At 41.1% G+C, this 27,500-nt stretch overlaps 1 protein-coding gene across 9 annotated transcripts in view; it reads left to right on the top strand.

Annotated features, from left to right (window-relative positions):
- The window catches only part of Runx1t1 (RUNX1 partner transcriptional co-repressor 1), a 159,427-nt gene that overhangs the window by 114,139 nt on the left and 17,788 nt on the right, over positions 1-27,500 (top strand). For all 9 annotated transcript variants that reach the window (XM_050166426.1, XM_050166435.1, XM_050166417.1 and 6 more), the window contains 4 exons: positions 11,252-11,502; positions 16,096-16,181; positions 16,719-16,917; positions 26,663-26,731. In XM_050166426.1, the coding sequence (XP_050022383.1) occupies positions 11,252-11,502; positions 16,096-16,181; positions 16,719-16,917; positions 26,663-26,731 (605 nt within the window). The remainder of the gene's footprint in view (positions 1-11,251; positions 11,503-16,095; positions 16,182-16,718; positions 16,918-26,662; positions 26,732-27,500) is intronic.

Raw genomic sequence — 27,500 nt, 5'->3', positions numbered from 1 at the left:
CTTACCCCCTTTCTTAATCATTTTTCTTCTTCTGCACTTCAAACTTCTTTGAGAGGTCAGACCCCTGGTACAAATTGGGTTCTGCATTCCCAGGAACTTAGGAGCGTTGAAGTTACCCTGCGACCTCTCACTCTCTGACTGGAGGAGTTGCCCTTGAACACATTACTGGCTTTGCAAATCTGCATGATTACAAGCAAGCTATGTTGCCTGCAGTGATTACCTACCCTGTTAAGCAGTTCTTTTGCTACAATCCATTCTCTGGAAATAAGATGTCTTCCTCCTTTTCCCCCTCTCTTCCTCCCTCCTCTTCCTTCTCTTCCTCTTTGTTTTGCAGAAGGGTCTCAACGTGTAATTCAGGCTAGACTTGATTTTGCAATAATCGTGTTTCTGCCTCCCAAATCCTCAGACGATTGGCATGGCTATCAAACCCAACTCGATATAGTACTTAAAATTTATATATTTTTATGTGCCTATGTTATGTGTGCTTATATTTATATTTTGTATGCCTCCCTTCATACTCCCCACCAGCTATCTTCTACCTTCTCCTCCTCCTCTCAGTTTTAGATATTTTCTCTTCTTTTCTATTTGTGGCCACATGAATGTGACTGTGGTCACTTCTGTTAATATTAGTAGGGACTATTTAATTGAAGAGCGAGACTCACCAATGACTCTACTTCTAAGGAATATGACCCTTCTAGTTTCATTAACTGCCTGTAGCTTCTTAGGGAGGAGTAGGGCCTTTTGAGTCCCTTCCCCATCTACCATATTCTATCGATAGGTCTAGTCTTATGTAAGTAGCCTCTGCTACTGTGAGTTTATGGCTGCAACAGCCATATCATGTCCAGAAGCCAGCAGTTCATACCACTTCCCCGTCTTGCTGTCCTTACATTCTTGCTCTCTCTTCTTCTGTGATCCTCTCTGAGCCTTTGAAAGGGTGAGATCGATGGCCCATTTAGGGCTGAGTAATGGTTTGAGCCTCACAGTTTTAGGTTTTAAAAGGAGCTGTGTAGTCTAAGTATGGGCTTGTGTTAGGCGTGAAGTGGCTCAAGGGTGCATGGTTTGCGTGTGCACTTCTTGCCAATCCAAACACATTAATGTTGCAGGCAATGAATACTGCATGCAGGTATTAAGATATTCCACCTTTCTGTGAAGACAAGTACTAAATTGTGCGAAAGAGAATTTCCGGCTAGGATGGTAACACAGGGGAAGGTTTAGATAGCTATGATAAATATAAAGGTAGCATTCTTTTTCTGACGGTTCCCTGTGTGCACGCATATGTATTCAGTCAGGGAGACTACCCTCCAGGAGTCTCCCATCTTATCCTGTCTTGATTATGTAGGGACAGTGGCTGTAGCCAGATTTCCTGTGAAGGTTCTTTGAATAGAACATTTCTTTCTCGAGCTGATGTGTCTTCTGTGCTGGAGGGATGGCAAATACGAGGGAGGGTAGTGAGGAAATGTTGTGTAAATACATTTGTGTCCTGTGGGAGTGTTATCAGAGTCAAGAAAATATGGGTCTCTGCAGTATGGTTTTGCATATATTTCCTGCCTCTTGTTTGCTTATGCATGCCTCCTTCTCCGCTTACTTATTCGTATATCCTGCTCTACTGTATGAGATTTTATAGAGCACATAGCTGTCTGACAGCAGTTTCATTGTTTCCATGAGTGTTTGGTTGGTGCATATGGTCTGACATGGATGAGCAGCCACGGTGAGATTTCGGAGTCTATTAAAGGGGCTCATTAAAAAGATCAATCTGTTTCTGTAATAACACTGGGAGCCATCAGTCACTAGGAGAGGGAAAAACTGACACCTGAGGAGAAAACACATTTTGGTAATTTGTTCATGGCATGTCTTGAACAAAAGAGCACTCTATATTTTGTTTACAACTTTCATGGGTTTAAATTCTGTGATGATTGCCAAGCTAATGTGTTTCAGGGATGGACTTTGGCAAGCTTGTCTTTATTTTCACCCCTAAATTTATTTCCACTGGCTATGTTTCTTTTTTTTCTTTAAACTATCATTGTTATTTTTTATTATTTGAGACAGTGCCATGTACCAGGCCAGCCACAAACTCTCAGTGTAGCCAAGGAAGATGTGGACCTCCCATCTTCCTGCCTCTACAGGTGCTAGAATTGTAGGCAAACACCACTAAGTGTGGCCAATATGCTTGTCATTTACAGACAAGTTCACTCTCTAGGGAAATTTATGAAACAATTCCTTTGCTTGTTTCTACATAGAACAGTGAAATGCTTTACAGTGTCTTATAAAATTAGCTGGGGGAAAGTCCTTGAACTGGATTTCTAGATCTGTGGAAGAATGCTCTAGGGCCTAAAACAAACAGACAAATAAAAACACCCCAAAACTAATTTTCATTTTAAAGTCATGCTTTTTCTCAAATTATTAGGGAAGAAGCATTTTAATTTGTAGGGAATGTTTTTTTCTCGTTTCTTCTTTTCTTGAGACCTTCTTCTTTTGTCATTTTGTAATGGGTCATGCAGAAAGGGATGAGGTGCTTTAATTAATGGACCAGTTACACATAATAGCCAAACAGAGGGAAGTTAGTCCCTTGTAAGCCAGCTCTGTTGGCTCGTCAGGCCTGAATACCATCATGGGGAGTGAGGAGAGGAAGAACAAGGAGTGCTTCATTTCATGGACACTGCGCAGTGAGTTAAAGTTAAGGCCTTGGAAAGACACTGGTGCTACACTGGCTGTCATTATTGCCTTTCTCTTCCCAGAGCCTGTTCTGCCTTGAGCATTGCGCTACCTCCTGTTACTCTGCTCTTCCTCAGAGAGCTGTTCTCACTTACAAAAGCCAAAGAAATGATCTTTGATTTTGAATGGGGACCATTGCTCGTTTGCTTTCTCTTCACCCACTTGAACGATTGCTCTTGGGTACCAGCTCTCTTAGTTCTTATCATCATTTTGATATGACTGCATTCCTCACGTGAGCACTCTCAGATTTTTAGTTCTGAGGTTGTAGAAGTGGATTAATGTTCACCCTCAACACTTCAAAACGCGACTTGTTTGAATCTTGAACCTACATTATTTGGCACCTGTGAGGGATCTCACAGATGGACCAAGTCAACTGCTTTGAGGAAATCAAGGCTTACAGAATTTGCCCAAGGTCAGAAAACTTCCTGATGGAGAACAAGTTGTATTTGTTTGGCTGAAATCTTGCACTTTTACACAATATATTTGAAGGTTCAGAAGTTAAACAAGGGAAGCTCAGTTAAGAATTGGATTTCTTCCCCTCATTCATTAACTTATTTCTTTTCCGTAATTGCAGAAGCAGGTAAATGCCATAGTATAATGTTCTAGGGGTTTTAAAGTCTTTTTTAATGATAGAAAAATCTACAGTGATTCCAGTTTCCTGGCCTAATAAGGAGTTAGTAAATGCTGGAGGCTCTAGCCTTCTGCTGATCTCTAGATCAGAAGGCTGTTATTTTGAAAGTGTGTTAGTTGAACGTATAAGGTTTGGTACCACCTTACTCGCCAGCTGAACTGTGCATGTTCATTCCTCCTGAATAAAATGAATGAGGGTTCAGTCTTCTTGATTTTCTAAAAGGAAAATGTAGGTGTACATTAGGGAAAAACTACATGATGAATCAACTCTAAATAAGAGTATGATCAACTGCATTTAACATCCCATGAAAAAGTAGTAATTTTATCATACAGTCATATTTTTCATGTATCATTTATGCATTCCTCTGTTTCAATAAGTATGCAACAATCTCTGTATTAATTATTTTCTTAGTCACATCAGTTATGAAGTCTTCTTGTGAAATAGCATTGACTGAGGAAGACGATATAATAGCAGAGGCCTTTCCACCACTATGGATTCCACCTTCAATTTAAATAGCCTTCCTTCTTGCCACTCCCGTCGGTTCCAGCTGTCCCAAATTCTCCTGATGCCTAGCTTAACATCCTCATTGACAGTGTCTGTTCTCATTCCTGCGTCCTGGATGTCTGACTCAGTATCTGTTATGTGAATGAAGGGTTCCTAGCTACAATTCTGTAGTTATGGCTACTACTTACCGAGGTCTTTAAGATGTGCCAGGCCCCATACCAAATAATCCAGCCACTAACCTAGTGTTATGCATGGGTTTAGAGAGGTTGGCTGCAATGTTTGAGGTCACATGGCTTACAAGAGGCTGCTAACCCTAGGTTCTCCAACGTCAACACCTATGTTCTCAGAGATGTCATTCTCTAGTTTCACAACCGGAGAACTCGGTGCCTTGAGAAACTCGTTGAAAGTCAGATATAAATTCTTCATTCTTTCCTCTAGTCCTCTCAGCAAGTCTAAGATCAACCAGTCTTCATTTTCACATGGAAGCACTGAATTTCTTAGAAAGTTAAGTCTCCTGTGTGCATATGGCCAGCAACTAGCAGAGCTAAAGGCTGGAGCCAAGTCTCTGTAATTCAAAACTCCTGCTCTTTGGAGTATACATTCTTTGAAAACTTTCTCTCTGACATCTCATAACAGTTATCCTGTTCCTCTGGATTTTTTCTTTCATAGAGCCAGCATGAGAAGGTAGAATCCCAGAGCTCTAGTAGTATAATTTTTAATTTAATAAATGATTCAATAAAAAATTTACTCCTCCCAGGAAGGATAATACATAACTATAATTTCAGCGTTCAGCAATCTAAGACAGGAGGCTCTCAACATTGAGGTCTTCTGGACTTCTTAGTAAGACTGTTCCACATGCAACTAGGTGTATAGCTTAGTGAAAGATGATCAAGTACTTTGCCAATGTGAACAGTTTCCTAGTTCAGTCTCCATTAAACGCAGACAGGCAGATACACATACACACACATGCACACAGAATTTCAGTTCAGTGACAAGTTGTGATCTCATGGAATAACCTCCCATTAAGATCAAGTTTGCAGCAGATAAGAACAAATATAGAGGTCTACAGCCACACATTACACAGGAGAGAGAGATACCTTAAACAGTCTTAAAGGGGATGTCTTCATCCAGTCCCTCCCCTCAGAGCTGAGAGAACCCTGCAGAGGTCATGGGGGAACTGGGAGAACAAGGCTTTCTGAACCTACTGAGAAAAGCTCATATGAACTCACAGAGACGAACACAGCAAGCACAGGGCGTACAAGGGTCTTGTGCATGGGTCTTCACCAGATCCCCTGAATACGCATCATAGCCTTCAGTTTAGTATTTTTATGGGACTCCTGAGTGTGTGAACAAGCGGGTCTCCTTGTGCTTTCTGTTGGGCTCTTTTCCTTCTGGTGGTTTGTCTTGTCCAACTTCAATGTGATTGCCTTTGTCTTATCTTACTATGTTTTATCTTGTTAGGCTTTGTTGTAACGTAGAAGGCTGTTCTTTTCTAATGAGATACAGAAATGTCGGTGGGAAGGAGAGAAGGAACTGGAAGGACCAGAGGGAGGGTAAACTGTAATCAGGATACGTAACAGGAGAAAAAAAAATCTATTTTCAATAAAGGGAGAAAAAGATCAAGTTCTGCCTTTGCATTTCCATTGAAATTTGGAGAGGTCCATTATATTTCATTAGTATATAGAATTCCCCTTTTCCCCAATAATCTTTAATTGTTTATCTTTTAATATATGTATCTTTGAAATACATGAGTAAGCATAGCTATGACCCAGGCAGGAACCAAATGCAGAGATTGGCTCAATGACCAGGAGGAACTGGAGGGCTCTGTCTAGAATATACAGATGACAAGGTAGAACAGGAAGGCAGCAAGAGGAAACACAGGATGTTTCCGCAGTGGCAGTGATGAGAAGATGCAAAGGGGACAGTCGGTGACACTCATGACTGTTGAACAGATGGTCCGTGTCAGGAGGCGTGCAAGGAAACAGTTCCTTCCTCCCGCCTGGGGAAGGAAGGCCCAGGTGGCTCGCTGAACCTGGATGTTAGCATCTTTGAAGGTCCTGGCATTTTTGTGTGTGTGGAACAGCAGACATCCACCTGCCTTGCGTATCTTCCTGAAGACAGCTGTGTGCGTTGCCAGAATGTGTCTCCCTTGGGCAGCTGTGGCAGTGGGGAGATTAAAGGTGCTTTTCTCCGTCTGGCCGGCTAGTGTCAGGTCTGTGGCATTCTGATATCTATTTCTCTGTCCCGCATCATCTAAATGTCCCCATTCCTGTAGATCGATAACAAGAGCTCAGAAACCACAGAATGTCGTGAAGAATTATCTGTGATTTTCTTTTTAAACGGGCAGGAAGATTTAACTTTGTTTTTGTTTCAGTTACACATCAAGAAAAAAAAATGTATGATGTGGAATTCTTATCTAAAGCCATCCATTCGGAAGTGTTTACGAAGGGGTTTCTTGTCCAGTTATGCTTTGAGAATGGTTTTCCCCATTTGAGTCAAGGTGCAGTCATGCTATGGAAATCTTGACAAACAACACATGTTGGAAGAGGATAGATAGGTTTGATATCAAGTTATTAATGCCCTTAATCTTTTCTTTAATAGAATCTTTTTCTTCCAAAAATTTGAGGTATAGACATAGGAAGTTTAAGAAAAAAATAATGTAAGTCTTTGTGCCTGACGGGTCCTTCTAGCCTGTCTTCTCCTACTGACAGTCCAGGGTCGAGCATAGCTGTGCAGCTAAACAGCAGACTAGCTATGGGTACAGCCCTGACTGCGCTTAGATGCTGGCTCAGTGGGACAATGGGAAGACAGGAGAGCCCGAGAGGATGGCCAGAGGTGCACTAGGGACCGTCAGGTCAGCACAGGCTGGGTCTAAGGAAGGCATGTGCTGAGTTCTAGGGACGGTATGGGAGGGGAGAAAGGAAACAAGAGGAGGAGAGGGCAGGATGAGTCCAGTTTGTTTGAAATGCCTCGTGAACCCAAGTAATTGGACATCTAAGTCCTTGATGAGGGTGTGTGTGTGTGTGTGTGTGTGTGTGTATGTATATATATTCATCTGTTATGGAGCCAGGTTTAGAATTGTAGTTGCTGCTTCTTTTTGAGATGGGATCTTAACCTGCAGCCTAGACTGGCTTCCAACAGGCAATTCTTCCTGTGTCAGCTTCCTGAGGACTAGGGTCCTAGGTGTGCCCCCACCACACTGCTGCGAGTATTCCCCATTTCCTGAGTGCTGGGGTCATAGGTGTGCACCACCACACTGCTGCAAGTATTCCCCATTTCCCGACTGCTGAGGTCATAGGTGTGCCCCCACCACACTGCTGCAAGTTTTCCCCATTTCCTGAATGCTGAGGTCCTAGGTGCGCCCCTACCACACTGCTGCGAGTATTCCCCCATTCTGTGGTTTCCTAGGCAGTGGAGCCCTGCCTATCCCCAAACAAATTTTCTAGTGGATTTTCCCGAAGGGAAAGATAAATCTAGAGAGAGGAAGGAGCCCATGCCCACTCCCATCATCCCTGTCACCTCCTCTTCGTGATGGTTTATCTCCCTTGTTTGCCATCTCCCTGGATGTTGCAGCCTGTCGTACGCTGCAGAGGGATTACCAGTGCACACTGGCCATCATGGCTTGATAAATGTTTCATGTAGGCATTTAAGAAAGATTTATTTTATTATTTTTTAGTTACACATACATGTATGGATCTGTTCTCATGCCATGTGCCCAAGACATCAGATCGGGAGTTACAGGTGCTTGTGAGCTGCTTAACATAGGTGCTAAAAATCAAATTCGAATCTGCTGCAAGAAGAGTTTGCGCTCTTACTCACTGAGCCGTCCCTCCAGCCCGTCATGCAGACTTTATTTATGTTTTGTGTGTGTGTGTGTGTGTGTGTGACTGAGGAATTAAAAACAAAATAATAACCGCAGTGTGGTAAAGGACATATTTAGCCTTTTTGGTTATTTCCCTGTTATTTTTCGTGATGGTCTCATTTTACTGAGCAGGAGTCTGAGGATAGAGAAGTTGAGGAACTCGAAGCCATGGTGGTGAGTCAGCAGGGTCAGACCTTGCATGTGGAACGGACTATGTGTTGAACCATGAACAGCCATTCAGATAACAGCTTCTGGTTGGGGAACGTAGCATTCGGAGGTAGATTCTCGAAGTTAAAACTGTCTTGCATGTAGCCCTGAGACGTGTTGTGGGACTTCTTTGTAGATACATTATTTCAAGGGGAAGGCTGTTTGGGGACAATGAAAAGGTATTTAATTTTGCCTAATACACTTTGAAAAGGGCAACGAATAAAAATGCAAATATGGAATTTACCTAAGCAAATGAGGTATAGATAGCTATTGGCATTTCTAAGACAGAGAGACAAATGGCGATTAAGTTGTTTTAGTTACTACTCTGGACACACGTCTTGTGAGTAGGGTGGGCTTTATAACTCGACAGGGATGGCCCGAGGAAGCTTCCTCACTCTGTGAACTAGGACGACCCTCAGTGAGATGTGTTTCTCACTTCAGCAGGTCTCAGCTTGAGAGGGGACTAAGTCTAGAGCCCAGGAGCCTTAAAGAGAGAGGACGAACTCAAGACCTCATGATTCAGGGCTTGGAAATGGGTCATTGGAGTAAAAGCCCTGATCACAGGCTCCTGGAGCAGTGGAGAGGGATAGCAAATCTATCCATGTGAGAACTGGCAGGATTCTCCCAGTGTTCCCTGTTGCTGTTGATGTCATTGAGATAAGGAGAAGCAGAAGCTATGCTGTACTTGTGCAAAAGAGATGTGTCAGAGACGTTTTGATGTGTAGATGTTATCATGCTGTGGGGCTGCTAAATGGTACTTAGAGTAGATTTCTACACACACACACACACACACACACACACAAATAGTGCATTCTGTAACACGGTGGAGAACTTGACACAAGGTGCTGGGTTACACACTTGAGCCACCACACCTGGCTGCTTTTGTCTGTATAGCCATGCCATTGGCCGTTCGAATATTACAACAGAGGCATTAGACTTTTGGGTCTCCAAGCCAAGAGGGACCTCAGCTGTCATCTAGTCCAGTGGTTTTCAAACTTGATTTTTAGCAGCAGATTTTTCTCTTCTTTAAAAATGAGATCTTAGGCAGAACCTCATTTTATCAGACAGGTAAGAAGGATCAGTGGGTTTTGCTGGCCCTTTAAATCCCAATTGGCAGGGCAACCATTTCTTCATTGTCTACAGAATCCCGTGTGCACGTCGGGGTCCAAGTTTGAAAACCACTGATCTAGTCCAACCCTTTCATTTTACAGATGAGCAAACTGAGGTCCAAAGAGATTAAGTGACTTGTCCAAGGTCACACAGCTAGTCGTGGAAGAGCCAGGACTAGCTCTCAGGTCTCTTGATTTCCAGTCCCGTGCTCTTTCCACTACACCACAGTACAGTAAGGTAGGTGCCGGGTCAGCGTTGCGTTCATGGCTCGCATTGGTCTTCCCTGCTTTCCGACTGATGTATGCTGGTAATATGTGCTGAATGCCAAACTGTTTTGTTCAAAAAAAATGTATAGGATGTGAAAGTGCACATTAGAATCATGGAGACAGACACAATCAATCAATATCTAAAACGTTTCTTTCCACTTTAAAAAATTCTTTAGGTAATGTCTGAGCTATATGGGATACTTCAGTCTGATTCCAGGGATCAATATGTATGGAGTCAGTATATTAAGTGGAGACATATGCTCGATGGGGGCAGCATTGAGATTTGGCCACCATCCCCATGGTGGCCCTGCACTGCTGTCGTTTCCAATATGGGTCAAGTCTCCCATCTCCTTTAACTTGTAGTGGGCACGTACTCGTTTCTCTTTAAACTCAGCAGACCCTTCCCTCTATTTCTTGGGTGCTTGCACTTTTGGCCTCTAACCCCTTTTCCCTTCCCTGGCTGACGTGTGAAAATTGTCACCAGGACTCCATCCTTCAGGAAGAGATGGGAAGGGCCTTGTAGAGTTCGGTTGCCTCTGGTTATCTACACCCATTGATCCAGTTTTCCATCCAAGGCCCCTTTGCTATAATCAGACTAGGACCATCACCAATGGCAGGAAAGAAGGGAAACAGTCCCGTGGGTTCCATAGCTGTGTGACTTCTTAAAACTGAAAGCACACATGGAACTCGGCAGCCTGTGTAAATCGGTAAGATTCTTATAGGATGACTTTCCTGGGGAATTAGGTGCTACCAACGCTCTACATCCAGACACAATGAGATGCAATCTGATCCTTTCTTACTGAGTTTATCAGGTTAGTCTCTAAGAAGTGGAGATTTATTCAGCAATAACATATTTTGTTAGTCATCCTTGTGTCTGTAACCCCAGGAACAGTGATCCGGTATCTGACTTCATTTAGGAAATGCATTTCTCTTGACTGTCATGTTCACAATGAGATGTTCCTCTCCTGTTTCCAGACCCTGAATCCCCAGGCAGGACACGCAAATTCTCTAGGGTTGAATTTACTCAAGTTTAAAATCAAGTAGGCACGAGAGCTGAATGATAGAGAATTTGCATGTTTATTCCTTGGGTTCACTCCCCAACACCACTCCCCACTTCTAAAATGAGAAGAAAAAAAGTGACCAAGGTGTTCCTTTTAGCCTCGGCAATCTGTATGACTGTTGGCTGAAGACAATGTTGGGCTTCTAGACTTGACTGTATGAGTTCATTTGGATCATTTCATGCAAGAAGAATATGGAAACATTTTGTATCTTTGAGATCAAATTCTATAACCTTTAGTCCCTGGTGGCCCTTGAGCCCCTGAAATGTGGCTACTGGAAATTGACTTTCAAACCTCACTTAAGTTGAATTGACTTACATTTTATACTACCGTTTACAACAACTCAGCTCTCAGGTGCTCTTGGGGACAAAAGCCAGAGCCAGGTGGAATAGGTTCATCTTGATAGCGATGATACTTTGCTCTGGTGGTTTCTCTGTTTTTTTTTTTTTTTGTTTGTTTGTTTTTTTTTTTTTTGAGACAGGATTTCAATATGTAGCCCAGGCTGGCCTTGAACTTTCAGTCCTCCATAGCCTTTCTGGGGCTGGATTACAGGTGGAACCAGCTTGGCAGCAGCTACCAGGGTGGTTTGCTAGAAACTAAGCACTCATGCCATCCGTAGGAGGGGGCTGGGTTTCCTCTTATTCATGGCCTAACCACGTGAACTATAGCTGTGAAGGTGTTTGCTAGTCTGATACAAACGTGGCACTTTCTGCTCTTAGCCTGGTGATCCTCTCAGGCGATCGGGGGTTTGAGTGAACTTCTGTAGAGTTTCCGGGAAGCTTTGCTTTGGGTCTTGCTGGCCAGTGAAGACGTGTGCTATTGGATATCAAAAGCTCGAGTTGGAGTGTCTGAACAATGCTGACTCCTTTATGAAACAAAACTCTTTTTCTTCCCTCCTCAGAACCAAAGAAAATGGCTTTGACAGAGAGCCTTTGCACTCAGAACATCCAAGCAAGCGAGCATGCACTATTAGCCCAGGCCAGCGGTACAGTCCAAATAATGGCTTATCCTACCAGCCAAATGGCCTGCCTCACCCCACCCCACCTCCACCTCAGCACTACCGTTTGGATGATATGGCCATTGCCCACCACTACAGGGACTCCTATCGACACCCCAGCCACAGGGACCTCAGGGACAGAACTAGACCTATGGGTAAGCTGGAGGATCTCTTTTCTTCTTTGGGGGTTGGATATTTGCAGATTTATGCCATTATTTCTTAACCGAGTTTGAACATGTAACCTGATAGAGTTGAACGCCTCTCTATATGTTGTCTCCTTCGTGAAAAACTCTATGAATGTCCTGTGCCTTTTCTTCACTTACTTGGGTTTTAATGAATTAATTAGTTACCTGAGACAGTGGTTTGTTGCATGAACCAGGCTGGCCTCAAACTTGCAATCCCTCTGCCTCCTGAGTGTTGGGATTCTAGGCATGCAACACCGTCGTGGGCTTCCCCCCCATGCTTTAAGAGAACAGGTTAATTTTTGGTTTTTGAATATGGCACCAAATATGATACAAGGCACCAATTCTAGTTCTGATTCTCAAGATGGGTTTTCCTTGAATTCTTCCCTAATATACGAGGTTCTGTATATGATCCAGCCACAGATTATTTTTTTGTAAATCATTTTCTTTCACTGAAATTGCCTGTCAAGTTGATTTTTACATTTTCTTTCTTCATACTACTCCACATTTCCTAGGTATCCTATGTCATGTTGTCTGTGGCCTAACTGCACAGGTGTTCCTTGAGGAATACTTTGATAGATTATTTAAGAATGCAAGCCATAACAGTTAGTGTCAATTTTACATCAAATATCAGAAAGTGGAAGGAGTGGCTTCAGGTAAATATAGATTCTCTTTGCCTGGGTCTATGTCTTCTTTTCACAAATTACTGGAAGTGAGGGTTTCAGGAGACATTACCTTGTGAAGAACAAGTGTCAGCCCTGGGAACGTCGGCGACAGGATGAGTGATGCAAGGTGTGACTCTACCTGTGGTTGGGGTGGGGACATCGAGTGGCTAGTGAGCATGCTGTTCTTCGGGGCTCCTAATTTTTCCTGAGCCCCTCTGGGAGCAGCAATACTGCCCTTCTTTTTGGATCTCACACATGAGGAAGCATCCTTGACTACAAAACCAGTTGTTGGCCAGCATACCTAACGTGGGAATTTGAAATTTAGTGGGCAACGTACAAAGGATGATGCCCAGGTGGGAAAACAGAAAACTGAGCAGAGGATGCAGAAACCTGGGACACTGCCCACCCCCTGGCCACTGCTTGAATAATCGTGACAGTGGCTTTTGTTTTCTTCGCTGGCAGAGCCCTGATATGCAGGAGTCGATATGAATTCCCGACTGGGTGACTAGGAAGCAATAGTTTCATATGTCGGGTCTTGTCATCTTTCTGTGTGTAGCCATCTGCATGGAAAGAGAGCAGCAAGGCAGAGTGAGAGGCAAGATGATCGAGGGCTGGGCTGTGAGATCGTTTCTTAGGACTTCTGGTCCCCACAACAGCGATGTTTACATTTATGTAGCATGTCAGACAAATGGCATAGCATGCAATTTGTCCTTTCTTAGTAGCCAACTGATGTTCAAGCAGCCATAAGTTCTTGTTTATAAATAGCAGTGTAACCTCCTGGCCACTGTGAAACTGGCTTAAGAGATGTCCAGTTGTGGGCATAGAAGTGGCTCTTCCTTTGGTGAAGTATTAGTTACCGTGTCCCACGGAGTCATCAGCATAGAATTTATTATGCTTGTGTGCACTGATATTGTGTTTTCAGGCAGTACTGTGAGATGTCTACTTGTCTGCGTCCACTGGTTTTTATGCAGTTTTGTATAGATCCTGTGTCTCATATTTTAGTTATACTAGTTTATAAAACTAATAGTGCTAATCTCTATACATATGTGCAACTACTTAAGCATCCCGAAAGTCTGGCAGAGTTCATTGTGTGTTAATCTACAATAAAATCTGCATTACAAACACATTTGTTACATCAAGATGCCATTTTGAGGGTAGAAAGATCTTCATAAAGGTGTGGCGTATAAACGCCTCTCCCATGAGGGGACTTAAAACTTGTTAGAAAAGTGCAATGAAATCACCTGGTAAGCAGCATTAGTTGATCAGCAAGCCTAAAATTTGGGCCCGTTTATCCAGAATTTTCTGAAGTTCAGAACCAATTATGTTTCAACACTAGTGCCAAGCATCTCATGCATGGAAAGTGTCCTCTTTCTGCCGGTTCCCCCCTTTACAGCCTTCTGTGTATCAGAAAGAACAAAACCATGTGAGGCTAAGGGCTTTAGTGTGTAAAACTGAGATACTGACAAACACACACTTTCATTTTCTTAATTTTTTTTAAATTCAGTCAGACCAAAAAATGACCTTCAAACCTTAAACACAATGAGCCAGTCCTGTGTCGTTATCAAATACTGAGAATCAAACACGTTTCTACAGTTACTATTATTCATTTTTAAAGAGATGAAGTCCAGCACTGTTCCACAAATTCTGGGCTGCCACTAACCACAAACATCCTATGCCTCCTTAATTGTCCTGGGTGCGAAGAGTGTGGATCGCTGTTGACTTAGTGAACTAAAGCCTTGACATATTTATGATTTCTATAATTCTTGATTTTACAGGCAAATAAATATCTAGGTGCCACTGTCGTGAGTGTCCCTGTCACATTTATATTCTTATCACTCCCTAGTTGTTTTCTGGGATGACTAATTTTAACAGTGTTTTCCCCCTAAAAATACAGGCAACAAATAAGTCAACAAAAGTTACATATTTGCAAACATTTCAGCTTGAAGTAATCACAACAAACAGAGCAATAACTAAACACTACTTTCTCTCAGTGCCTTTTCTGGTATGCAAGTCAGCAGAATGTATGTGCAATTTGCCTTTTTTACCAATAGGTGGCATTGACAATTTTAAGTTTTAAATTCTATCTCTGAATATTTTCTAATTGGACAGAAATAATACAAAACATTTTATACTTGGCATTTTTTTTATCCCAAGAAAGAACTGCCATGAATTTGTTTAATCCAATCAGTCATAGACACACATATATTCATGAATGAAAACAGCCTTGTGATTCATTCTGGTTTTTCCTTCTAACTCAGCTCAGAGAAAGACTTGTAAGCACTCCTGTTTCACAGTGAGCAGAGCACAGTGCCTTCTCTGTCTAGTGTTTTTTGGTGCATACAGACGACCCTCCTATAAGGGACCTCCGCGTCTAGAAGCCTCAGACTTGCCCGCCCTATTTCTCTGTTCAGAGTACTAGTGTCTCGACTGGGAGCCAACTGTAGAGACTCAGCCATTGAAAGTAGAGAATGATGTCATGGACTAATTCCCTTTCCTTGACAGAATGTAAAGGGCTTTGTCTATGGTGAATCTGTAAGATGACCCCTGACCTGACCCTCCTGCCCTGTCAGTGAGACACATAGTCTTTGTGTTCCTGTGGGCATCTTAGCTAACATCTCATCATTAATGTCGGTGGTGAACCAGGAGTAATGGTTCACGTCTGTTCTGGCAGCGATTGGTGGGCTGAGTCTGGTGCATTGGCCATGAGCTCTAGGCCAGTGTGGGCTAGAGTGAGACCGTGCATTAGGGGAAACAAAAAATCGGTGCTCACTTGGTAAAAGTGTCCACGCTGCCTTGTGTTCGTGTGCACCCATGGATGTAGACTCTAGAGGTCAGCACTAGGTCTCTTTCTCGATCCCCGCCTAATTTATTTCTGGGTGGAGGGTCTTTCACTGAAGCTAAAGCTCACTGATTGGTCTAGACTAGCTGGCCAGTGAACTCTAGGAATCCTACTGTCTCCACCTCCCCAGGAACTGGGATTATAGACACGTCCTGGCTTTTCATATGGGACCGAAGATCTAAATTCAAGAGCTCTTGCTTATATGGCAAATAGTTCATTGACTGAGCCCTCTTCCCAGCTCACATTACCTTTTCATAGTAACAGTGATGCCAAATACATATGATCTTTTTGTTAGGATTTTCAGTTTCTTGCCTTGAAAATTTATAGGTTATTTTATAAGTGGCATGTTGATTATTTTTCCCCATAAAAACTGTGGTGTGGTGCCATGAATAGTGGCTTACGCCTAAATTCACAAGACTTTGTAGACTGAAGTAGAAATATGGAGCGCTTAAGGCCTGCCTAGGCTTCAAAGTAAGTTCTAGGCCAGTCTGCTCTTCATGGTGAGACCTGTCTCCAATAACAAACAAAACAACGTCACTGAAAAGAAAGGTCTGGTTTCCTTTTACTTTTTGTATTTTGGTAAGTTGATCATTTGTAGCTTTCCTGTTCTCCCAGGTTTTCTTTATGACCCAGTTAGATACGCATAGGAAGATTGTATTCACCTGTGACTGTGCTGCAACACGAAGTTCTTACCATGCCTCTGTTGAGAAAGTATAGCCCAGTGCACTTAAAATACGCTTACACTGTCCTGATTCTTAATGCACTGTAACCACATTTGATACTGTATTGATGGTGGATTGATTGCTGGGCATTGAACCCAGGGCCTCACAATGCTAAATACAGATTCTAACTCCGACCTGCCTTGTTACTGCAAATACAAGAGTCCTCGTGTTCTGTAGCTTTCAGGCTTGCTGTGTGGATGACCACTTCTCAGCTGGACAGCTCCTATCAAAGTCCTCAGGTGTCCACATGTTGTGGTTGTTGCTGTGTGCTGACTGCAGATACTATGGACTGTGTTCTGGAGGCTCTAGGGGGATTAAGCCTTCTTCTCCACATTTGTAGGGTTACATGGCACACGTCAAGAAGAAATGATTGACCACAGACTAACAGACAGAGAATGGGCAGAAGAATGGAAGCATCTTGATCATGTAAGACCCCAGTCATCTTTTGGACTAAACAGTTTTACAAGCGAGGGAGGGGAGCTTTGAAGGTATTGCATGTTCTGTTATTGGGAAAAATGAGTGTGAATATTTGAAGTTGGTCATAGGTCTGGTTTCTAAACTGATGTGAAAGCTGCTTAAGAGAAATATTAGCTCTTGGAAGAGCAGAGATCAGCAGGCCACTGTTTTCTTGTGAAGGGGTGACTTGGGTTATAGCCTAGTGTGCTCTCTATTTGGGAAGATAGACTTATTGTTAGGCCAGTATCTGTCATGATCCCATCCATACCTCTTCCTTTCCTCCTCCTCATTTCTGTTGAATTTGATAAATTATTGAGTCTGAATTTCAAATCTTTCCATCAAAAGTCTTTCCACCAAAATCTTACATTAAAGTCTCCAGGAAGAATATAGTCAGTTTCCTTGGCCTGAAACACTGTGTTTCATTACTCATTCTCCTTTCTTTCTTTTTTTTTTTTTTTAATTTGTGGTGATGTGTATAACCTTCTTTCCCTCCTGTTCCTTACGTAGCTGTTAAACTGCATAATGGACATGGTAGAAAAGACGAGACGATCCCTCACCGTTCTGCGACGGTGTCAGGAAGCAGACCGGGAGGAGCTGAATTACTGGATCCGGCGCTACAGCGATGCTGAGGACTTGAAGAAGGGCAGCAGCAGCAGCAGCCACTCCAGGCAGCAGAGCCCCGTCAACCCAGACCCTGTTGCGTTAGGTACTTTTATTTTGTTTCTCGATTGAGTACTTGATCGCCCATTTCATATCCTGTTCATAACCACTCTGTCTAGTAACACGTGTTTCTGAAAGTAAGGAGTGCTGAGGGAATTTAAGGACGGTAAACATTTGCCGCATCCTCGCCAGCAGGGAGAGAAGGCAGACTGGTATGCTAGGAAACGGTGGTCAAATGCAACCCCTTTTCCAGGTTATGGCAGAGTTTTGGGGTTAAACCACACTGTGTCCTCCCTCATTAGATAGCTGTGGGAAAGGATTTTGCCTCAAACCTGTCAACATAAAAGCTCAACCATGTGTCTAAGGGGCCAACATTTCTAACAAGGTTTCTATTGTACTCTTGAAAAGACTATACTTTTGGAATATATGTGTGAGTACACGAGCCTCTCTCTGTGTGTGTGTGTGTGTGTGTGTGTGTGTGTGTGTATACGTGCATGTGTATTCGGTGCTTGTGGAGGTCAGAAGAGGATGTCCTTTGCTTTGGAACTGGAGATATTGGTGGTTGTAAGTTGTCTGATATAGATGCTAAACTCAGACCCTCTGGAACAGCAGTGCATGCTCTTAACTCCTGAGCTAGCTAGCTCTTCAGCACCTTTTCTAAGTTTTCACCAAGGCAGTCCTGTTCTGTTGCTATGTCTCCTCAAACAAACAGAAGTCGCTTTTCCCAAAGCCCCTTTGGATGGGAGACAAGAATGCTATACAGTGTGCTTATGGCGCACGAAAACTAACAATTAAAAATGTAGCACTTCTGTTCTTTATCTTCATTTGGATTGTTTACTTTTGAATATATTATTTATAGTTATGTAATGGAACTGTGCTATGACTACATGAAACTATATTTAGTGTTGATATTTGCAGATTGTCAGGGTAAAAAAATAGAATATAATCCCAAAGACACTGAAAGATAAATTCAACATGAAAGCATTTCAAGTGGCCTGAAAACTTTGTACTGAGTGAATAATGGGTTTTATTGTTTACATCGCTAGCCATTGTATGTGTGCACTATTTGACTAAATGGAGTGGAGAGATGACTTGTATGGACCTTCATTCTGTCAACTTATGTGTTTACCTCATACCCTCCTGCTGACTCAGTTTTGAATGCAATCTTTGCTGAGTACAAAAATGAAATAAATAGCCCACCTAAAGAATAAACTTCTGACTTTGAATCATTAGCATAATGACTGATGAATGAGAATAAAAAATTTGGGGCATGTTTATCTGGCTATTGATTTCTAGGCAGGTAGGCCATCTTTTTTAAAAAATAAAATTATTCCTAGCAAATAGAGTTTCCTTTGCACGTAGGTTTGTGGGTTTCTGCAGATTCTTGCAGGCTGAGCATTCATTACCATACTAAATATTAAATAAAGAGGGATTCCTGGCCTTATAATTTACCCAACAGGAATGATTCTGGGGAGTTTGCAGGCAAGGCAGTTGTATTTGTCAGGTTGCATTAGGCACATAATGAAAACAGAATTAAGTCTAATTTGAACTGGTATTGGTCTAAACAAAGCTATGTGGAGCTGAGTACAATAAACATCTTGTTTTTATTTTCTTATTGTGAGTAAAATTGGTTAATGTGGCAGATTTGCTAAGAAACAAAAGGGGATATTTGTAGCCATTGAACGTAGGAAAGGACGGAGAGCCCTAAAGTAAACAAGTGTCCAGGAACAGAATCACACAGTGTGGTTGGCTCGATGAAGTGCGTTCATTAAGTCAACCCTTAAACTTCACGTGCTTATCGCATTCGGGGCACCAGGAGGAGGATTCTTCCTTCTTGTCTTGAGGAAGAGATAGGCAAAGATGCAACTGAGGGCTCAGCCTGGTGTCTGCTGTGCACTGCTAAAGAAGTCACAGAAACTCGCTGGGCTTCATGCCTAAGCAAGATGCTACTTAGCCATGGACGTCCTCTGCTTTCTAGATAGTCACCCCCACTGCACGGACTCTGACCAATGTTGGTGACTGGTTACATCTTCCAGAAAGACAGCCTCACGTCTCTGATACAAAACCAAAATGATCAACTTGGCTTACAAAAAAACGGTTGCATAGGTGTACATAAATTACTGCCTTTAGCGATGCTTGGTGAACTCATATTTTTGGTCACTCTAAGTTGTTGCTTTGGTGTTATAAGTTTTTATAGGCTATACTCTCCAAAGACTACATAAAAATTTGTGTTTCTTTGTTTAGACTATTCGGACCTTAGACTGCCTTCTACTAAGCCATTGCCCAAATTGTTAAAGAGCTCTGTGGTTTCCAGGTTCTAGCAGTTAGTGGTTATTTACCATGGGTGTCTTTGCTGCTTGGCTTGTGAAGTTTTTGAATTCCATTTTCTGGAGCCAGTTTGTGGCTCTGAGTGAGAGGATAGGTAGTTTCAATCAGGTATTGTTTACATAAACTGCTTTCTGTCTTTCAGGGTTTAGAACTGAAGGTATGAATGAGTGTAGTAAAAAGATAATCAGTTATTGGCAAATCGATCCATTTTCTTCTCTGGAAAGTGTTCAGTTGGGTTCCCGTGGGCTGAGAAAGCTACAGTAGGTCTGTATTTTATATACCTGGAGATATCATTATGCCATAACTCTTTCATTGTCTAAGGTTTGAAATGGTCTCAAATGAGACCTTCAGAGTATATTATAGAAGATGTATTTGGCTCAGATCCAGCGCTCCTCCTCCCACCCCTACCTTGGAAATTGTGGAGATGTTTAGCCATGCACTCATTTTTAGCATTTTTAAAAGGTGTTTAGGGACTGTGTGGAGGAGAGTGTCATCCTTGAACTCCCAATCCTCCTGCCTCTTTCTCTAAAATTCTGGGATTATAGGCATATGCACCACTCTTCCTTTGAAGGACTTTGGAGAAACGTAATTTTTCATTAATAAGAAGACGCTCATTTTTGTATCTTTGCTGAAATGAAATGAGTGCTTGGATTAAAGACATGCGCCACCACCACCTGGCTCTGAGCATTTATTATTAGTATTAAATCTCTCTGTGATTATTTGGGGATCAGCTGGTAGGAGAGAATAGTCCGCCTACACACTCTTTTTATTTTTCTGCATTTGCTGTCCAGAAAAACAACTAGATATTCAACTGCTAACAGCATTAGACAAGTACTCTTCAGACTCTTGTCTTTGTGTTAAAGTTTGACCCTTACATTTTTATGTTTTGTTATCTAGTGTACTTGACTGACCAGGAGGGCGGTAGGATGATAACTGGCAGACTTGGTCCCTGACACAGAGTTCCTCTGGCATTTATGGATAGGAACTTGCTGGCTGCCCCTTGGTGTGCTCTGGAGTATTTGGGTCCATAACCCTTCTTCCCCATGTACCTTCTCCTTGCAGGGTGCTGCTTCTAGTTCTGTTCTGGAGCCTACCATTTTATTTTATTTTTTAAAATCACCTCCTTTGAACTTGCATGGAAGTATTCTAGTATCTTTCTGCAGTTGATTGTCTATCTCTTGTTTTCAAGAATGTTGTAAAAATCACTAGAAAAGAGGCTTTTTTTCCTCCTTTTTAAAAAAGTTATCTAATGCTGTGTTTAGGGCTAAAGTCAGGAGCTACTGTCAGAAACTCTGAAGTCTGGTGGCATAAATTCCTTGTGGGTTTTTAGTGGAATATTGAGATGGTAGAGCAGAGATTTAGCTAGTGCCTCTGTGTGGGTTTTGGTAGGTACTTAGCTCATTCCAGAAAGAAGTTTTTGACTGATTTACATAGAAGGGAAAATGAAGCTGGTCTTTCATCAGGGGATCAGCTGTTAAAGGTTCTGGTCACGATGGAGGAGTTCATGCTTTAGTGTCTTAATTGGCAAGTGGTGTGATCGTAGTAGCAACACTGAATTACTAAGATTCTCTGGAGCATCTGACCTGGATCACACATACTCAGAGTGCAAGCTCTGAGTGGGTCTGGATTGGAATTCTTGGTTCGTTCTACACTTGTAAGTCTGTCAAGTCACAAATCTCAATGTGTTTGAGTTTCCTCATCTGCAATGTGGAGATGGCAAGAACATACATGCTGTAGGCAGATCTACTTATACTGGATTCAAAGGCATAAAAAGTGAAAAGGGGGTGTTTGACACATAATAGATGTGGTGTAAGTATTAATATTATGGTAATCTTCAAAAGGATTTGAAAGAATAGTAGTAAATGAAGTTGGTAGATATGGGGGGGGTGAGAGTGGACATCCAAGATTGTAGCATAATAAGATTCTTATAAACTTTCACATGCTACAGAATATTTCTAAGCGTGTTTTTTATTGGCAGAAAAATTTAAAAAGGAATTTTGCCATGAATATAATATTGCATTTAATTCATAACCCATGACTATGGGAAAATAGTTTTCCCTCAACCAAAGAAGCATTGTTAAAACTGCTCTACTGCCAGAATATAAAAACCATAAACAGGTTGTTCAGAACAGAGCTATGTGTGAAATTTGGATTTTTTTCACACTTGTATTGATTTTTTTTTTGTAATCACATGGTAAAGTTCATCTCATGGCCACACACCTGAGTCCATAAGGCAAATGCCTGTTATGTTTTAAAGTCTGCTTTATTTCATGATATTATATTTTAAACACTACAATATAAATATGCCTGTGTTTTCAAAATAAGATGATTCTTTCTAGAATATGAGGTGTGCTCATTGACAAAGATGGATATTCAAAAACAGTGGCTAATTTTGAGGCTGTGTGGGGGGGGGCTTTCAAAAGATAGCTTTGAGATTTCTGAATTTATTACCCTTATAAATTGTGGCATTTGTGAGGATGGAATCTCTTAACCCTTCCTTTCTTTTGATGGTCACTGCAATAGATACGAACATGATCACAGCCTCATTCTGCCCACGACAGGATGAAGGCCATGCCTAGCACTGCTGAGCTTTGAGCATTGCTGTCCTGGGTCAGATGAGGTCACACTGGCTTCCTAAAGGCTCTCTGCTCATCCCTTCATTATACTTGCTGTACCTAGTACCCAGTGGTCTCCCTTCTGTCGTAGTAAGTGTAGTGCATCTTCCACCTCCTCTGTACATCATTGACCGCTGCTTCTCATTTTCTTTCGCGGTTCTTCTAGCGTCTCCCTTCACTCCTGCGTGACTCTCTTTAGTAGGTGTCTGTTATCTTCTGGAGGTTGCCACCTCCTCTTCCCGTGACCCCCAAGCAATTTGTACTTCAAACCAAGCGAACGTAATTTAAAAGAACTTCTCTACTCACCTGTCAGTAATCACATTGTGTACGTGCTTTCCATTTGAAGTTCAGTCTTGCTAGGTGCTCCTGTCTGTATTTACTGTTGCACTTTAGAAGAACTCTCCATTTTTATAGCAACTGCCATTTCGAAGGTAGTTTGTGAAAACAGTAGTACAGATAAGCTTCTTGAGAAGGAGCTTGAGAGTCTTAGAATTGTCTTCTCTAGATTAGCGAGTATTTTAAAATAATTAAGTCCTGTAGAAATGTCTCCATTTCTCCTACGTACCAATTTTAGGATTTCTTTTTCTTTCTTTATGTTATTCTAAAAAATTTTTTTGTCTCTTAAGCTCCTTTTTCATACATAGCTCCTACATTTAATCAGATGTTCCTACTTAGCCAGAAGATATATAATCTTGACATTACAACTACTTAATCAAAAGATAATGTATTTGTATTATGTGGTTTTGGTAGCCTGCTATTTTTAAAGATATTTTTAGCTTTAATATTTAGCATTAAAGCAAATAGATTTGGAAGAGTACCTTATTCACTGTTTTGTTCCTCCCATTGTTAGACCCGATGTTAGCAAAAGTACCATGACTCAGAACTGGAGAGGATGCTGCAAAACGCATGCAGTCTTGGGTGCATGTGCTTGTGCGTGTGGTGTGCGTGTGTGTGTGTGTGTGTGTGTGTGTGTGTGTATTTGTTTTTAGGTTTGGCTATTTTGAAAACAGTTCTTTTAGAAATTAGCATTATGAAAACAGTTTTTCACATTTGGTATCAGTATTTCTTGGGTAGGAGTTGAGTCTCTTTGGATTTCTCAGAGTGTCAATTATGGAAATATAGCCAAAATATGACATCCCAACTTTCCAGTGTGGCATAACAAGATACCCCGGTAGAGAACACCAAAGGTGAAAGGTTGACAGATCCCTAAGCATTGAAATTGAGGACATAAATATTTACAAGGTTTAAGTAACCTTCATAAAAATGTTATCTATAGAATTTAAGTATTTACTTCCAAGGAGAAAGACAGTGAACTGGTAACTCTGGGAATAATTTCAATATGACATATAAAGTAATATTCTTACAGTTAAGAATTTTGGGGTGTGTTTTTATACTATAAACTTCTCCAGAGCTTTTTCTTTCTTTAAATAGCAAATAGCTATGGTTAAATACCGAGAGAAAAAATTCTCTACAGTTCTTTCTTTTTCCTTGTTACTTAAAATGGATATAAGCACTCTCACTGGTTGCTATAGAGATTTGCATGGGTATGGATCTTGGTTTATTGATACAAATTTAAAGTCAATTTTGTTGTATGTGTATTTCTGCTCTTGAGTAAGGTATTGTGTGTGCTGCTCATTTAAAAATGTAATATATAATTAAGAAATATAACTTAATAGATAGTCATCTATAATAGTCAAGCTTGTCTTCATGTTAGTTAGGTTTTCTAGATATATAGAGATATATTTCAGTTAGATAAATACTCTTCAAACCTTTCAAAGACTACAGAATATGGCATTAAAATGTTTTAAGAGCTTAGAATTTTCATGACAGTGAGACACATGTGCTCCTGGGCAGCACCAATCTACTTCAAGAGAAAGATGGACATCAAAAAGGCTCCTTATGGAGTTGGTTAGCGATTTGGACAAGAAACTGCTTTTTCCTGGACTGCTTGATGGTATGTTGGGTGAACTGGACATGCAGGACCCACAGAGAAATGACTGCTGAACTTGCCTAAAGGTGAGATGATCCCTTGGAGTTCCAGCTACCTGAAAGAGTCTGCTAGACATTCTGCAGGACACAGAAGAAATGTGGCTGACAAACTGCCAATAAAGATGGAACTGCCTTTGAAATTTCCTGCTTCATGGAAAAGTCTGCTGGATACTATGGGCCTGTAGGCTGAATATGGATGCCCCCAATGGTACAGAAGAATTTTGGGTGACTGGCCAGCTACCAAGATGTCTCTGTCAATTCTAGAGTTTCAGAAGTTCCTTACAATGTACCTCCTGTTTACTTAGGTAATATTATATCCTTCTGGAGTCTTTGATGGCGTTGAAGACTAGATAGAAAGTAGATATAAATATTGTAACTGTAATTCTTACTTGATACCTGTTTTCCTATATGTAAGTCTACTATGTTAAAGATAAAGCCTTCCTTTTCATTTAAACAGAATAGGGGATGTGATGTGGTCGTCCTCTCTGTATTCTGTAAATACCATTGGTGAATAGAGAAACTGCCTTGGCCTTTTGATAGGGCAGAACTTAGTTAAGCAGGGGAAACTAAGCTGAATGCTGGGAGAAGGAAGGGCAGAGCTAGGAGAAGCCATGTAGCCCCGCTAGAGACAGATGCCAGAACTTTGCTGGTAGGCCACGACCTCTGGTGATGCACAGATTAATGGAGATGGGTTAAATTAAGATGTAAGAGTTAGCCAACAAGAAGCTAGAGCTAATGTGCCAAGCAATGATTTAACAAATATGGTTTCTGTGTGATTATTTTGGGTCTGAGCTGCTGAGCAGCCGGGGACAAGCAAGTGGCCTCCAAACAATTGGTGATGAAAACGAAGATTACCAGTGCTAGTCATTGTCAGTTTTTCCTCAGAGTTTAGCAATGTTGCCTCTGTTTACAAATGGGCTTCTCAAACATGGAGAAGTAGCTTGATACCCCAGAGTGAGTAGCAGCCAAAACTCAGATTATTTTCCACAAGAATCTAGTCCTATTTCTCCTTTCTTTGTGTTGCCTAGAATTGGTAGTTATCATCTTTTATGTCTGTACTTTGGATAACCGCATCACTTTTTCTGTTCGTTATGATAATGCTTGGCACTTTATCAAAAGACAGTTGTTAACCCATTGAACTTTCTTTAACCTGCGACATGAGGGAAAAAAAAAAAAACCAAGAACCCACCCCTTGAATCTTGTAGGAATTAGTTTTTATTGTTGGCTGTAGGCTTTACAGAGCTTTTATTAGCAAACTAAATATACTTCAGTGAAAGTGATTTGCCTGTGAAAAGTCTTTATCACTTGTTACACATAAACGTATCACTGTAAGACATGCTGTGTGTGGACTCGACCACATTCCGTCTCCTGTGAAAATAGTTATGGTGTTATAGAAGGCAAGCTTGAACGACTTAGCAGTATCATATGTCCCTTAAGTCATAAACCATATAGTGGTTTTTACCTTTCTTGAAGAACAAAAATAATTCATTAAAAAGGGTATTTTATTGTTGTTACTTATACTTTACAAAGAAGCACACCAATGAAAACTCATGGGTATAATACTTATTAGATAATTTTATGTTAATATTGATAATATGTATTGTATAACAACTTATGAAGTAGTTTTAAGATTATAATGCAACCTTTTAAAAAGAAATCTTTTATTTTTGAAAAAATATTTAAAGGAAATATTGCAAAGTTAGAAGAGAGGCTTTCCGTATATCCTTCACCAAATTACCATACATTTTTTTTTAAGTTAACTAGGGAAAATTAGTGTTCAGGCTCACTGATGATCTATGTTCCCTGCAAAGATTTGCATATATTTAAAACATTTATGTCTAATGACTTAGCTCAAGGAACTGACATTTGTCTTCTTTTTAGTATCATGCATTGATTATTATAGCTTATAATAGCTCAATTGATTAGTCTCTTCTTCAGTCCTTCTGAAATCTGATAGTGTAGTTCTTGTCTCTGATTTCCTCACTCAAGAGGAATAAACAGATCTTGAGTACATAGGCTTGCATTGAAAATCTAATATGGAAGACTTGTCTTGCATATTTATATTTTAGCCAGGGAAGACAATAACAAACATTATTTTCAAGGTGCATAAAATTATTAAATGCTTGTAGCTTTTGTATGACTGTGTTATTTGAAAGTTAGCATTCCTGTGATAACTTTATTTTCTCGGAATATCTGAAAAGATAATAAATACAGTCTATAAAATAGAACTTCACTTCTAATTCTGGACAAAACATGAACCAAATTCTGTTTGACCCCCTGAATGTCAACAAGTCCATTTTAATATTCCCTGATTTCCATATTTGTCAACTCCACAGGACACAATATATAAGGAAGTTATAGTGCACAATGAGATGTTGAAATAATTAAGTGTGAGCCCTGGTTACCTTTAGAGTAGGACATACTATTTGCCTATTGTGATAGAATCAGAGCTCTGTATAAATTATATCAACATATGGTTGATTTTTGCACTACAAATTTGACTTTGGTAAGGAAAGGCACCAACTATAATCTCCTTTCACAACACAAAGTGTACCTACAGAAACCGTCGCCATGAGAAAGTCCTGGGAAGTCCGGTCCCAGACGTCATACCATATGAAGTAAAGTTGCTTTGGATTTGAGTTTATGAGGCATTTGGGCCAGTGACCTCCTGCTTTCCCTGGGCTCTGATGGCTAGCCTTGCTATTTTTGTGCATTTTCTTGAAGTGAAACATTCAACCTTTTAAAATTGCGTTTTTGTAATGAAGCCAAGAGGAGGAGTTCTTGCTTGGCTCTGCATCAGGACGTGGCATTACTGACGGCGTCTCTCCTTCTCTCCACCCCCTCCCGTCATTTCCATAGATGCACATCGGGAATTCCTTCACAGGCCTGCATCTGGATATGTGCCAGAGGAGATCTGGAAGAAAGCTGGTAAGAACTGTTTAGAAACACGAGTTTGGTGTTCTGGCAGCTGTGTGCAGTTGTTAGTGCTGTGATGTGGTGAATGACAAGAAAGGACTTCGCTGCGAACAGCAACAATAGCAAAAGCAAAGCAAAACAAAGCGAAAACCACAAAACAAAACAAACTGGAAAAAAACCCTCATTAATATTCTTAAACCAGGCCTGATTAAAACATGAAATAGTTTTTATTTTCACAGCATCTGTTAGTGCCATTATAATTGAAAGGCTGGCAATATTTCCTTTATAAACCTCTCCCCCCTTTTGAAGCATCTGTAATGACTTCAGAGTAAAATTTTGGCATAGGAGGTCTTAGTTTGCATGCCGTTCTTCTTTGTTGGGAAAAGAAATCTAGTGTTTTAGGAATTAAATTACATACGTCAGCATTTTTTTTCTCTGCATTCTTAAATGGACCAAATCTAGTGAACTTGGTAAGGAACTTCAGAGGAATTATTAGTTTTGCTTACAGTCTTTCTGTGGTGTTTAATATTAAATCATCAGAGCTATGTTACTTTTTCAGTTGAGCAACCGAGTGGCTGGGCCTCTCCTTTGTGCATCTGCCTCTCGTTCTCTCCCATTAGCGTCAGTTGCTGTATATTCTGTGGTAAATTTGAAGCTTCCGGGGACTCCCTGACTTGGTATTGGGCTTAAAGTTCAGAGCTGGCAGACACTCTGTGGAGCACCAGCTAAGCCTGAAACCTGTAAAAAAAAAAAAAAAAAAAAAAAAAAAAAAAGAAAAAAA

This window comes from Alexandromys fortis, unplaced genomic scaffold (assembly GCF_014885135.2).
Source record: "Alexandromys fortis isolate MF-2015 unplaced genomic scaffold, M_Fortis_MF-2015_v1.1 scaffold_18, whole genome shotgun sequence".
NCBI lineage: Eukaryota > Metazoa > Chordata > Mammalia > Rodentia > Cricetidae > Alexandromys > Alexandromys fortis.
Note: the sequence above shows the minus strand (reverse complement) of the source record. Positions and strands in the feature narration are given on the sequence as shown.